The sequence below is a fragment of the Solanum stenotomum genome, chromosome 6 (genome assembly GCF_019186545.1).
Source record: "Solanum stenotomum isolate F172 chromosome 6, ASM1918654v1, whole genome shotgun sequence".
NCBI lineage: Eukaryota > Viridiplantae > Streptophyta > Magnoliopsida > Solanales > Solanaceae > Solanum > Solanum stenotomum.
Genome location: NC_064287.1, coordinates 60,287,911 through 60,302,698, shown reverse-complemented (window position 1 = coordinate 60,302,698; position 14,788 = coordinate 60,287,911). Strand labels below are relative to the sequence as shown.

Sequence of the window (14,788 nt, the reverse complement as noted above, 5' to 3'; positions counted from 1 at the left end):
TATGTTTTTTTTTAGTTTTACAGTTTATTTTGATTGTTGCTTAAATTTTGTTGCGGCGTAACACAAAAAAGTTTATTTCCTCTAGTATAATACGATACATTATGAAATATTCTGATTTGTGTAACGATTGAGTGTGATGTTGTTACATTGTTTTTCTTCTCATTTTGTCTAATTATTACTGAATGATCCTATTTTATTATTTAGCCACCTAATTATAGTAGCTCTATCGAGTATCTTAAACTTTTTTTATTGGTTAATCCTGATGTAATGATGGGAAATGATACAATCTATCCAAATGATGCATTATGAAACAATATGTAATAACCCTCCAAGTAGAGTGGGGGTATTTTTCTTTTTAGTTTTTCTCTTGAATTGAGCTTGTTTTGTGAGATACTATCAAATGGGATTCGTTTATTCGGCTGAATTGCAACTGCGAATTTCTAATACTAAAAGTACTTCTTTTGAAATACTGTAGAATTATTCTCAGTTAGTCGTAGATGCCTGCCTCTCTGATTTCTCAACAGTTTCTCATTGATGGGGAAAATATTGTTGTGATGTATGTTTTCCATGGTTGGGTTCTTCTTGGTTAATGATTTAGTTTAAAATTAAACTATGAATTACATCTTTTGGTGTCTTTATGAAATACATCATGACATCTTGAGGCATTGGCATGGATAAAGTATCACTTGTGCACACGAAATCGGACACCTGATAGTTTAAAAGCTGTAAATGTTTTAGTGTTTTTAGTGCTATGGACTCATGGACTGATTATTCATCTTTTTAAAAGCAGTTTCTTGTTGACAATACCGCCCAGTGTGGGATATGTGCAAAATCCGTTGAGTTTGTATTATTGCTATGATACTGAAGGCTCCTTGCAGAATTTGAAGAAATGCATTGCCGAGGTGAATCATTCTAATTGATAAGTAATCAAAGCCTAAATTGAAAAATACTGTCAAAGTCTGAGACAAGGGCCCGTGTACTATCGATAATCTTCTATCAGCAACCAAGATTTGTTGCCTAAAATGCTCCTCACACTTTTTACCCCGAGCAAATTAAAAAGGAAGTTCTACTGTACCCAACTGTTTTGCCTTTCTGCTAATTTCCACCCGCTACATGTCCAGTTTCATTTTCCTTAGATCAAACAGTCAAATTATATATCATGATTTTGGTTATTTGCTGACTGAATTATTTCTCAGGTGACTAACACCCCATGGGGTGAAAGGGTATCATTTCTGTTCAACCCAAACTCAGATGTAGTTGCAAAATCTCTTCATGTTAGTCCTTTCATGGTAAGCCATCTTTAGGGATCACCTTGCCTTTTATTCCCCCTCTTTCAATTTGTTAGTCTGGATTTGACTTGACATGGAGTTTAAGAAAATAAAGAAGATTTTTGAATTTTGTGGTCTTAAACTAAAGATATGCCAAATGTACCAAAATTCTTTTTAATCTTGTAGTCTTAAACATGTCATGTGAAAGTTGGAATTAAAGAGTTACCCCAAAAAAGTAAAGAGACATTCCTTTTTTAAACGGACTAAAAAAGAAAGTAGGACAAACAAACTGAAACCGAGGGAGTATTTACTCACATCTATCTCTAGCTTAATCTGATTTTAGTGACCTTCGAAAAGTGATGCATAACATCAATGTCATGCTCTTGATTTGTTATCTCATACTGTTCATGAAGCTTTTTCTTTCTATTCCATCTTTTGTGCTGATATCTTATGTTGCTTTCTCCTTGGAGATTATATTGTTATTATTATACAAACCTCTTTTGTAAAGGTTGCGATGGTTTAGAAATGCATAGAATTTGCTATGTTACCTGTTATTGTGTCCAAGATACTTAAGGCATTTAAACATTTTGGTGGCACGTCCTTGTTTTTGCTGAACCTGAAACAGAACTCTTTTCTTGTCAATGTTTTTATAGTTTTCTGCCATTACTAGGGCCGGTATATGCAGTGTGGGTACTTGAGCATATGCATTCACTCTCTGACAAGTACGAATAGCCTAATGTAATGAGGCTGAACAAGCTATTGATCCTTTTAAACCCTTGCTATATGACTTGGCTACCATCCTGAAAGGTTCCTACTATTCTAATCCTGGTATTTCAGGACTTTGTTTGGTGCTCAGTTGTTCAGTCTCACATACTTTTTCTTGTTTGATAGATTGGATTTTCCTACGCTAAGACTCTTCATTAAAAATTCCAATTTCATCTTATTTTTGGATTTAACTTAGTCGTTGATATTCATTAGTAGCTTTGTGGAGGTGATTGCAGGATATGCTAGGAAACTGGACCATGAAAACAAATACACCTGGGGATAATCTATTTGTAACAATTTCAGTAAATCATCCGAAACATGGTGAATATTTCTCAGCTTCATTGACGGCCAAAAGAGTATCATCCTCCACACATACTGATCTAGATTTATTTTTCTGGCTAATGCCTCACAAGGTTGCATTAGGGATATATTGGCAGGTAAGCCCTTTAGACTGGAAATAAATTCGTTGTTGATAACTGAATATCTTGCAATAGTTTCAATAAGCATCTGTTAATGCATCTTAGTTCAATGGGAAATGATTTTCTTGGTTGAATCTATGTTGTATGGTCGCTCTTTTTACTCCTAAATGACAAGTTTCTGCCTCGTATTCGGTTTTCCTGCTCCAAATTAATTAGAAGATCCTCCAAAGCTTGAATTTTTTTGCTTTTAGTTTTCTCACTGCATGCTTGATGCGCAAACCAGAAGTATTCTCTCATGAATCATGTTTATTAATGTATTGGTAATAAATGTACCGGGATGAAGACTCTTTGACCCAACACGTGGCAAGCGCAGAAGGAACACATAGTCAACCCCGAGTCAGCTGGTGCCAACTTGGCCAAAGACCTAAGATCTCTTAACTTGTCTGAGAGGTCCAAGAGCCCAGACAATTCACCTTCCCGACACCAGCCAAACTCTGAATATCAGGGACTTCATTTTATCACATCCAACAACCACTGTCTTATCCCCGAGAGGTGCGGGAGGAGATCTAGGAGTTGGTTGGAGTTAGGTTATCATATAAATGTCACCTTTTTTCACACATTGATACATTGATTTATACATACTGTAGCACAATCATTGTTCATACATTGCACGTTACTACTGTTAGCTATTGATCAGCTCGCTGCAATCACTAAGAATCACTCCCTCTCTTTGTTATTTCAATATGATTATTTACTTCATTATTGCCTTTTTAAGTTTTTTTGTTACAATTAGTATAGGAAAGACATTCATTCCCTTTCTCCTTTTCATTACATAACATCATAGGCTCTCAAGCTTTGGTGGAAGGGTGTTTCTTTCTTGCAACATCCAAGGTACTACAATCCTAGATACAGAGATGAAGCTATACTATCTGATGAGAAGCTTCAATGTTGTCCGGCGTTTGTATTTGAGACACAGAACAATCAACAGGCTGGAGAGCACTGTTCCAATCCTGCAGATCACTCAACTTCAAGACATCATGGCTTCACTTGGAGGGATGCAAAATGGCCCTGGTGCTAAAAGGAATGCAGTAAGTTTCTAAGATATAACGTCAAGATCTTTCTCTTTCTTTGGGGCCAGTTTTTTAATGTTCCTGTAGTGTCTTGAAGTTTTGATTTGCATTGCGAAGTTAATATGTTTTTCTATGTTCAATTATTTTCTGCAAGAGTAGCTCAGCCTTTTGTAAATAAATGGTCCTCTTGACAAGAAAATTAAGAAAAGAGAGTCTGGGTAAGTGTTGATGTCAAACAATTTAGATTTTCAATTTTCGTGATAACCTTACAAAGTCAAGCTAGTACATTAATAGCATGAGGAAATTGTTGTACTGCTATTTCTGGAAACACGATAAGTAAAATTCGGATTCAACTTAAAGAATAGAGCAGATCAACTAAATTTGAGCTGAGAGGTCGATATTAACTATTAAGGCTGCACTTGGTATGATGTAATACTTTCAATTGAAATGTTACCATAACATTTTTTGACAGTCAAAAACTTAAAATTAGGAACAAGGTGGGAGTGGCCTCCGTGGTGGAGAATATATGACATACATATTTAGTCCAAAAGTTTGCTACAAGAATATATGTAATGCAAAAGGAAGCTAAGTTATTGCTCAAAGTCTTAGATAAAATAGGAGTGGTTCAACTCATACAGAACTAGGAAATAAACATTCATTATAATAAATATTTTCTTCCATCTCCATCCTGGCTAGCTCGATTCATATCACCTGAAAGTAGCAAATTAACCACAGATCAATTAGTCACTTAAAATTAGGCTTCAATGCTATGAGCTTCTGAAACTAAATGAGATCTTCATAAAGTTGATCATTATGAGCCTTACAACGAATTCAAACAGTAAATAGATATACAAATAAAGAAAAGGTCCAGCTCATCTTTTAGTATCACCTAGTAAGAGGTTGTTGATTGAAATAAAAAGTTTTAGAAGAATTAGGTTCGAATTTGCTAGAAACAGATAGCACTAGCTACAAGTGAGTCAAATGTGATCTTACAAGCTGTTTATTTGTGCTATACACATTGTTTGTCTTCTCTTAAAAATCGGAAAAAAAATTCGGAAATGTTGGAACTCACTTAAAAGAAAGAAAAAATTGCCAATCAAATTGTGGAAAAATCTTCAAATAGTTATCTAGTAGAGTTTAGACTATCTATAGGGTGTGACCATTCTCCAAATCCTGTTAACATGAGATGTTTTGTGCACAAGTCTGCTTTTTTAGTTATCTAGTGGAGTAAATTTTAATATATACTTCTTTTTTTAGGGAAAGGGAACTTAAAAGTACTTCTACTAAGTTCTTCAATGCATAAAGTACAAGGTAGGATCTTGGTAGGTGAGAAAGCGCAAAAATAGCTGTAGGGGAAAATGATCTGTTCGTCTGTTTGGCCAAACTTCTAAAATCTTAAGTGTATTTTCTCGAAAATGCTTTTGAAAAAAAGTACTTTTGGGGAAAGAAGAGAACTTACTTGCACTTTGTTACAAGGATTGTTAACATCACAATAAGCTTCAAGAGTAATCAAAGCTTGATTGTCTAATTTCATGGCATAATTATAGCAAGGGCAGCTCTTGCCTAGTATGCTTCTGAATGTTGGGCAGCATGCATCTATTGAGCTTGTTTTCGTCATGCAAGTTTTAACCTTTGCTTTATCAGCGGCACTGCATTTCGTCTGCGCCTGAGGGCGCACCCGGGGGCTTGGGCTGGCAGAAATGGTCGCCACCGCTTCCACTGTGCCAGTCCTACTCCCATCAGNAATTCAAACAGAATAGAGATAAACAAATAAAAGAAAAGGTCCAACTCATCTTTTAGTATCACCTAGTAAGAGGCTGTTGATTGAAATAATAAGTTTTAGAAGAATTAGGTTCGAATAAATTTGCTAGAAACAGATGGCACTAGGTACAAGTGAGTCAAATGTGATCTTACAAGCTGTTTATTTGTGCTATACACATTGTTTGTCTTCTCTTAAAAATCGGAAAAAAGATGAGAAAAATTTCGGAAATGTTGGAACTCACTTAAAAGAAAGAAAAAATTGCCAATCAAATTGTGGAAAAATCTTCAAATAGTTATCTAGTAGAGTTTAGACTATCTATAGGGTGTGACCGTTCTCCAAATCCTGTTAACATGAGATGTTTTGTGTGCTGGATTACTTTTTTAGTTATCTAGTGGAGTAAATTTAAATATATACTTCTTTTTTTAGGGAAAGGGAACTTAAAAACTACTTCTACTTAGTTCTTCAATGCATAAAGTACAAGGTAGGATCTTGGTAGGTGAGAAAGCGCAAAATTAGTTGTAGGGAAAAGTGATTTGTTCCTCTGTTTGGCCAAACTTCTAAAATCTCAAGTGTATTTTCTCGAAAATGCTTTTGAAAAAGAGTACTTTTGGGGAAAAAAGAGAACTTACTTGCACTTTGCTTTATCAGCGGCACTGCATTTCGTCTGCGCCTGAGGGCACACCCGGGGGTTTGTGCTGGCAGAAATGGTCGCCACCGCTTCCACTGTGCCAGTCCTACTCCCGTCAACTACCACTTTCTGTTACATTTTTCACAAAATGCTTTGTTAGGTTCTAGCGATAACTTCTATTTTTGCTTTATATAGGATTCAAGTTCACTGAAAAGGGAAAACACTTTCTATCAACAAGTTTTTCTATTTGTAAGACAAAGAAGGAAGAACTTACTTGAACACTTTTACATGGATTATTGACATCACAATAACTCTGAAGAGTAATTAAATCTTGATTATCCTAATCCTCAGCATAATTGTAACACTTACAATTAGCACCAATTGTCCTTTTAAATAAGGGGCAACATTTATCTATAGAGACTGTTTGTGTCATGCACTTCTTTATTTTCCCCTTATCACTATCGCTGCAACTAGTGGTCGCGCTGGCGATGTTTTTCGCCACCGCTTGCTGATGGCTGCAGAGGACAACTGCAGCCATCAAGAACATGAGAATCACATACCCTCTAGTCATTTTCACGATATCTAATCGTATTCGTTTTCTTCTCTCTAGCTACTATGAATCTTTTGTGTTGTACAAACCAATTAAGCTAGTAGTTCTTCCATTTATTTATGCACATAAAATAGGATAGTGGTACTGTTTTAGAAAGTATTTAATAACAAGTGGATGAAAAAATAACATAAAGTTGACAACAAGTGGACATAATAATACGAAAAAGTTGAACAAATGCTCGTAGAAAGAGGAAATAATGTGATTAATTTGAATAATGTAACGGTAGGTAAGGAGCTAGATAGATGCAAAGGTCATCCAGATCTCTTTCGTTGAAAAAATATATTGAATATATGAAAATAAGAATTTTTTTATATTTATAGTGAAAATTTTGATTTCGTGGTTTGAATTTAGGAATCACTTCTCCTTTTTTTTTTTAGATCCAAGTATTAGGATTTGGTTGAAATAACATTATGGTTTCCACATTCTCCCACGTGCAACAGCAAATTTAATATTGCACACAATAGATTCTCCTAACCGTCCCCTTTTCTTTAATAAACTTATTTTTACTTTTTGTCTCTTGGGTGAAAATTGAAAGTATCTAGAAGTGTTCTCCATTATTAACTACTAATAATATAAAATTTAAACAATATATCATTTGGAGTGGGATACGCATGCAACCATGTGATTGATGTGAATCCTACCCTAGAATTTGAATGTATGATCTAAAATCAAAATTTTGAATTTCTTAGTCCTAATTTTTAGACTTTTTTTTTTAGCTTTCAACCCGCTGTTTGATGTCCGTATTATAGTCCGACTAATTTGGATTTGCGCTGAATAGGACCTCATTCAGAACTTGAGAACTCTAATTAAAGAAGTTACCCTATCCACTATACCATAACAATCCGTATTTACCTTATTTGATAGCATAATTAGCCTAGGTAAAAAAATGATATTTTGGTGAAAGCACTTCTCTTCCATTCTGTTCTTTTTATTATTGCTTAGTATTTGACATTTGATGTTCAATATTTGTTTTGGGATCCAATTAATTCAAATTCACACAGAAAAATCCCACTTTTGGAAGGTAAAGTATTCTCTACCAAAGGTTACTTCATAACTCAAAACTTTGAACTCGAGACCTTTGACAACTTGGACAACTTATAACGATGTTTGTCCCACATATCACTAGGAAAATTGGGATAAAAGAAAATGTGAACTTGGCACAAATGATAATTTGTGATGCAGTATTCAGCATCAATTCTGGAAAAAATAACATAAAGCTGAACAAAGATGAAATTTGGCAAGTTCACCAATAACCAATGTTCTATAATTTTGAGTTCATTGCTCTACATTCTCTTAAAATTTCTATTCCTGTTAAGGAAAAAATCTACGCTTTCAATGAACAATAATAACAGTATAATCCCATAAGTGAAGTCTGAGAAGGGTAGAGTATACGTAGATCTTACCCTTTTCTTGATAGGTAGAGAGGCAATTTTCGATAGATCATTACCTTAGCTCAAGGAAAGCAAAAACATAACATTTATGAAGACATAAGCAGAGTAACAACAACATGATAGTAAGAAAATAGAGGCATAAGAGACGAGTAGTAATAGAAAATTAAGAATGAGATAGACAGAAATAGTATCAGTGAAATCATGAAGATTTTAAGCTTGCTTTGAACATGATATGATATAAAGTATGACATGTAGTTTGAAATCATGAAGATTTTAAATTTTCAAACAAAATTTTAACTTCCAATCATTTGATTTCACATCATTTGTCCAAAATTATCCTAAATCTCTTCATAGTTAACCCCGGGATGGTCAATGTGGATGATGCTGAGATAGTTGGGATCCCTAGACGCATGTATTGATTTGTACTCGTAGGAACAAAAACAATCTTGTTGGGAAAGTCATTTCCGAAATGGACCATACAAGATTGTGGAAATTCAAATTAATTGGACTCCAATATGAATACTGAATATCAAAAGAGAAATTAAATAAAAAAAGGACTCGTACATGAGAAAATAGCCAGAGTTGGAGTTATATCGATTCACTTTGTATCAGTATATCAATTTGTTCTAATATAAAGTGAACATATACAACAAATATAAAGCGAATTGATTAACTATTACTACATTTGATAATTAGCCAAATTATCGTTGTGATTGATAATTAAGACAAAAAGTACCATTATTTTCGAAATTTTGTCTAATTTTATTTTCAAGTTCTTGTTGAGCCTAAAATGAACTTGGGTTGATCAATTAAGCATTGGGCCTAAAGTATTACTAAATGATGGATCAAACCTAATAAGTGTTCTGCTTTATGTTTAACGGAGTAAGTGATAAATACTCATACATTCTTGTTAAATACAAAGTCATTCATCTATCGATGATTTTGGAGGGTCACCTGTCCAACATGTATTCAGAGAAGTCAACATCGATCGTAACTGATATTTTATCTAAATATGATTATTCCAATATTGTTATTACTATATATACCATCATGTATTAGCTAGAACGTGTCGCTTAAAATAAAATGAGAAGTTCAAAATTAAATTCAAAGGTCATATTTTATATTGTCTTCTAGCTCAACTTTTAGTGTCACTCTAACGTGGGGTACTTTGAGCTTGTCCCCATCCAACCAATTCTGAAATACAAAGAAGTAAACAACTAAAAATAAAATGAATATAATTATTTAAACACAATATATACAAAATATATATATCACAATTACTTGTACGTAGAAGATAAATTAAATCCAAAGATCATTTTCTATAAATATTCACCTTTTTAGGACCACTAATGTATTAGTCAAGGAACAATGACTAACATTTGGCTAATTTTCTTTTAGAGTAAAGAATCTAGGAATTTTGTTTTGAATCAAACAGCAAATTAGTAAACATAATTATTATCTTTGTCCTTCACGTTGGGAGAAAAAAATAGAGATTTTGGATTATTCTTTGTCCATTTGTTGATTCTTGAAAATAAGTGCACAAAGAATCTATATGTGGATTTTCTATTCTCCAAAATCATACTTTTGGATTCACATTTTAAGAAGCCATGCATAATACATAAATATACACTTTTAACTTGATTTTAGTTGATATTTATAATCTCCCATTTTAGATATGCATAAAAAAACAATTAAACTTATATAACGTTGAACAAGCTAAGTAAACACACGAATCTTACATGACACAATATATCCTATTTAATATAATACAAAATCAATTCATTTATGTATTATACCTTCTTGAAATGAAAATCTTACGCGGATCGAATCAATTAATCAGAACTTCAATACGTGTATTGGGCACCAATAAAAAAAAACAAAAACAAAAAATGTGCACCAAATCAATCCTATAGTAAGACATTATAGTCAAAGTAAAAATTTGCATTCTCTACAAATTATTATATAAAAAGGAAGAAGTGTAACTTTATGAAAAACACTAGAAAAATTTCCCTCATGTCAAAAAACCTTGCTCGTTGAATTTGCGAAATGATTTTTTCCTATATATTCCAATATTAATTAAGAATAGTAAAAAAAGCAGATTCATATAAAAATTTAAAATATTTTGAGGATAATATTCTCTATGTAAATTAAATGAAATACAAAACACCAAAAAATAGAAAAGAGGATTGGAATGAGATAGAAAAATACTACTGTGATAAAAAGTTTAAACTTTTAGTGTGTGAAGATGGCTTGTGACTTCTTGCCCCTTTTGCGTCTATTGTTGCTTCTGAATCGTCATTTAGCACCACAGGTTGATTAATCTGTGATCAATTCAATTTTAAAGTTTAATTTATCGGTTTGTAGATATGCTAAAATATTATAGAACCATCAAGTATTAACTTATCAGGTATCAGTTTATTGGTTATGATCGGTTATCAGTTTAACCGTTAAGATTTGACGAAAAAAAATCAATGAAAATCACTTGTTTTGTAACAAACCAAATGAACCATGCACAAGACTTGACAAATTTTGCATCTTTCTCTAAAGTATAAACACATACACATTGTAGAGTAATTGAGAGTTTGAGACAATTAGAAATACAATATGAAAATAAACTCTAAGTTAAGAACTTTATATATCGAATGGTATAAAAATAATTTATTGTAATTTTTGATCGGGTTATTGATTAATTAATCCGTTAAAAAAATACCTCAAGCCGTTACGAATCAATAATCTGATAATAGAAAAAATCTAAACTATTACCGAAACCGCTAAAGCAATAAAATTTCATATCCAATTAACGTTGCTTAATAAAGAGGAAGAGCCAGAGTCAAGTTTCATGTCCAACAAATTGCTTTATGTAAAATAATATTTTAATTTTTGTACTAGATAGAATCCATTCTTGTTTATTATTAATTAAAAGTTTAGTATTGTAGTACTATAAGATACTCATTATAATAAAGATTCGTGCAAAAAACGTGTGGATTGATATATTCCAAAATTAACAAAAAAATAATAATTCCCATACAAATTGAGACTTTAATTTAGTATAAATGAGGTTTGATTCTAAAGGACATTTTTAATGGATGCAAACTATTTTCTAAAATTATAGTAGTAAGTGTATGCATGTGCAAATTGAGTTATTATTTTAATGAAAAACATAGATAACTATTACTTACATATTAGATTTAAATGTTTCAATACAAAAGTTGAATAGTAAAAACAATTGAAAGAGAATTATATAATGAAAAGTAAAGAGAAGAAAATAATAAGAGACTAATAGGTATATTTTGTATAGGTATCCTAGAATTAGAAGAACCTTGTCTTCCTTAACGATCGAAATAAAAACATCTTTTAGCGGTAATAAATATATACATTAATAAAGAGTGAATATTTTTTATCAACATTTATTAATAGCCATTAGATCCAATGTTGCTATAGGTTTTAGAGATATTTACAAAAAATGTTAATTACTTCTAAAAATACATATTTAACGACGATATCTGTATAGAAGAATATGATGAAATAGGGCAGAGCAGGACAAAATTTTCTTTAAAAATAATACCAAAATGAATAGGCATACACAAATAAAATTTTAGCGGGTCAAAACTTACCTTATAGGATGAACAAACTTCTTTTGGGTGTTAATTCGTTCAGAAGCTTGTTGATCTAGAAACTTGTCAGTCCTGCTTCTTAGCGTATCATGGGGATTACAGTGTCATTAATAATCAAATGAGAAATGAAAAGTTTTTTTTTTCAAATATAAAAATATACACAATTTTTTAAAGCTATTAAAAAGAGTGAGAAATACAAAATATTTCAACGTCCCTCTCCTTGCCGTCAAGTGGTTGAGCGCCCCCTTGCAGAACGCCATCACCTACATCTCCATGAGTTTGAGAATCTATAGCTTTTTATTGATTGACTTTTGAATTAATAACTAAAAATATATAGATAGAATATTTTTATTCTAGGTATATTTGCCAAAATCCAATATATAAACTAGCATTTTGATGTTAATTTGGCACTAAAAAAATATGGAATCCCATAGTGTGGAGAAAATAGAGACTCAAAATCAGATTCCACAAATTATGGAGCCTAGTAAAGGAACCTCTTTCTTTAGAACATGTTTCAATGGTATTAATGCATTATCAGGTAAACATCTCATTATTTTTTTTTATTTTTCTTTTGTTATTTTCAAGACACATCCAAAAGTAGAAATAAGTCATAATCACTTTAGCTTATCGAAGATATGATCCAAGAACCAAGATACGAGGACATGAAGTTCGTGAATTAGTGTAAAAAGGTTAATAGGTAGTCGTGCTGTCTAGTTTTCCCTATCAGTGGTATTAGTATTTTTCCGCCTACTTTCTTATACTTCTTATTATGTTTCCTTTATTTCAGTTATCGTATTATTTATTTTTGCTACGTACTGGTGTTCTTTTTTCCTTCTTGTTTTGTTATGCTTTACTTGAGTTAAGGGTGTATCAGAAACAACCTCTCTCTCTACCCTCATAATGTAGGGATAATGTTGCATCTACACCAAATACCCTCTCCAGACCCTACTTGTGGGATTTCACTAGATATGTTGTTGTATAATTTAATTGAAGTTATATGCACCGATAGAGTAAATTTTTTTTTTATGTTACTTATTATTATTTCTATCGTCTTACCTATGAGTATATCACAAAGATGAATTAAATTATGTGTAGTCACCTTATAAGTGTCATGACTGTATAAATATTCACTAACTCGATACATAAAACTTGAACTCTTTTTTTCTTTCTTTCATATAGGTATTGGAATAATATCAGTACCCTATGCACTTTCACAAGGAGGATGGTTATGTTTGATGCTACTTTTTTTAGTAGCAATTATATGTTGTTACACAGGAATACTTTTGCAAAAATGCATGAGTGTTTCACCATCAATTAAGACATATCCTGATATTGGTGAATTTGCTTTTGGTAACAAAGGAAGAATCTTGATATCAATTTTCTTATATCTTGAACTATACTTTGTTGCAATTGAATTCCTCATATTAGAAGGTGACAATTTGCATAAATTATTCCCAAATGCAAAAGTTCATGTTGGTTGTGTTAAAATTGTTGGAAGGGAAGTATTTGTTTTATTAGTTGCTATTGTAATATTGCCAACAACATGGTTGAAAAGTTTAGGCTTATTGGCTTATATTTCTATTGGTGGAGTTTTGGCTTCAATTGTTTTGGTTTTTTCAATATTTTGGGTTGGTGCAATTGATGGTATTGGATTTGAAGAAAAAGGTGTGATTTGGAGATGGGATGGATTGATAAGTGCAATAAGTATGTATACATTTTGTTATTGTGGTCATGCTGTTTTCCCAACAATATGCAATTCCATGAAGGATAGGAGCCAATTTCCCAAGGTGATAATATCTTATTCATAAACATGTATTACTTTAGTTTCAGTTTACGTGGTACTTTTTGGGCATAACACATAAATGTGTCCTTTAACTTGATCTCATTTTATGTTTATGTCCTTCAACTTTGGGTATGCACAAGTACGCACTTAAATTTGTATAAAGTTGAACAAGTAGACACATGAGTCCTACATGGCATTATACACGTAGGATAAAAAAATGACATGTAGGATGCCATGTAGGACATGAGTGTCTATTTGTTCAACTTTATACAAATTTAAGTGTCTATTTGTGCACACCGAAAGTTGAAGGGCATAAATGTGATTTGAAGCCAAGTTAAAGGGCATATTTATGTATTATGCCTACTTTTTGACTAGACATAAATCTTAAGAAAGAAGGAAATAATTATTTTGAAAGTTGTGGTTGTATATCGTTTCATGAAGGGCGTAAAAGGAAATTTAAAGTTATGTTATTTTTCTGTTATAGAAAAATAGATGACATCTCTTTTGGGACGACAAATTAAAAATTATATAAAAGTACGTCATAAAATGAGATGGAGGAAGTATTACTCCCGCGCCAACCACAGAAATAGACAAAACAATACAAAAACATACTGAAAGACACAAAAATATACGGAACAGAAAACTTAGCGTGAGATTCAAGAACTTTTCAATTTATAAATAAAATATTTTTGTTCAATATTTGATTGAATATGAAGCTGGCAGATGACATTTCAATTTATAAATAATCATATGTCTAATTATAAAAAAAATGACATTTCATATTTTCTCAAACTAAATTATAAATACCTTTGCTACAGCCTACATGTCATATTACACCAATAATTATGAACATATTTTATTTGATCATCGTATATATAACTTAAATCTTTTTTTTTTCTTTTTTGTCAAACAGGTTTTATTTGTGTGCTTTATATTAAGCACCATAACCTACGGAACAATGGCAACTATGGGGTACTTAATGTATGGACAAAATTTAATGTCACAAATAACATTAAATCTCCCTACCGGGAAAATTAGTTCAAAAATCGCGATATATACGACACTCGTTAATCCAATAACAAAGTATGCTCTTGTCGTCTCTCCAATTGCAACGGCTATTGAAGATAAATTACCTTTACGAAAGAGTAAATTTATCGTAAGCTACTTCATCAGAACATTTTTAGTCATCAACACTGTCATTGTGGCGTTAACCGTTCCATTCTTTGGATATGTCATGACATTTACGGGCGCTCTTTTGGGAGTTACCGTGTCGATATTGTTACCATGCCTATGCTACCTCAAGATCAAGAAGCCTTCTTATTTGGAAGTTGTGTTTATTGGGATGATTTTGGTTTTTGGTTCTTCAGTTGCCATATCTGGAACTTACACTTCTTTAAAAAACATTATTAGTCATGTCTAGAGGTGACAGATGAACGGTTTGGACAAAATTTGGATGGGTCAGAATGGACTGAATCAAT

The 14,788-nt window shown here is 32.2% G+C and overlaps 3 protein-coding genes and 1 pseudogene across 7 annotated transcripts in view; 2 read left to right on the top strand and 2 right to left on the bottom strand.

Moving 5' to 3' along the window:
- The window catches only part of LOC125868387 (uncharacterized), a 93,735-nt gene that overhangs the window by 394 nt on the left and 78,553 nt on the right, over window positions 1-14,788 (top strand). For 2 of the 4 annotated variants that reach the window (XM_049549049.1, XM_049549048.1), the window contains exons 2-5: window positions 791-902; window positions 1,197-1,289; window positions 2,270-2,470; window positions 3,297-3,540. In XM_049549049.1, coding sequence (XP_049405006.1) covers window positions 791-902; window positions 1,197-1,289; window positions 2,270-2,470; window positions 3,297-3,530 — 640 coding nt within the window. In that variant the 3' untranslated portion in view covers window positions 3,531-3,540. Of the gene's footprint in view, window positions 1-790; window positions 903-1,196; window positions 1,290-2,269; window positions 2,471-3,296; window positions 3,541-12,706; window positions 12,922-14,788 lie in introns of those variants that run through there. The other 2 variants (XR_007446732.1, XM_049549050.1) reach the window with 2 other exon arrangements.
- Window positions 1-14,788, bottom strand: part of LOC125868388 (ras-related protein RABD2a-like) — a 33,841-nt gene that overhangs the window by 6,161 nt on the left and 12,892 nt on the right. The window lies entirely within an intron of this gene.
- On the bottom strand, window positions 3,959-6,483 carry LOC125868393 (uncharacterized; annotated as a pseudogene). The gene is made up of 3 exons (XR_007446733.1): window positions 6,137-6,483; window positions 4,982-5,255; window positions 3,959-4,233 (listed from the first exon to the last, which is right to left on the bottom strand). The product of XR_007446733.1 is annotated as an uncharacterized LOC125868393 (transcript).
- LOC125868389 (amino acid transporter AVT1I-like) lies at window positions 14,196-14,730 on the top strand. Its single transcript, XM_049549054.1, has one exon. The coding sequence runs from the start codon at window positions 14,269-14,271 to the stop codon at window positions 14,728-14,730; it is 462 nt and encodes a 153-aa protein (XP_049405011.1). The 5' UTR covers window positions 14,196-14,268.

What these genes read in the sequence shown, in the direction of transcription:
- LOC125868389 (XM_049549054.1), top strand. Translation starts at nt 14,269, where the DNA reads ATGGCAACTATGGGGTACTTAATGTATGGACAAAATTTAATGTCACAA.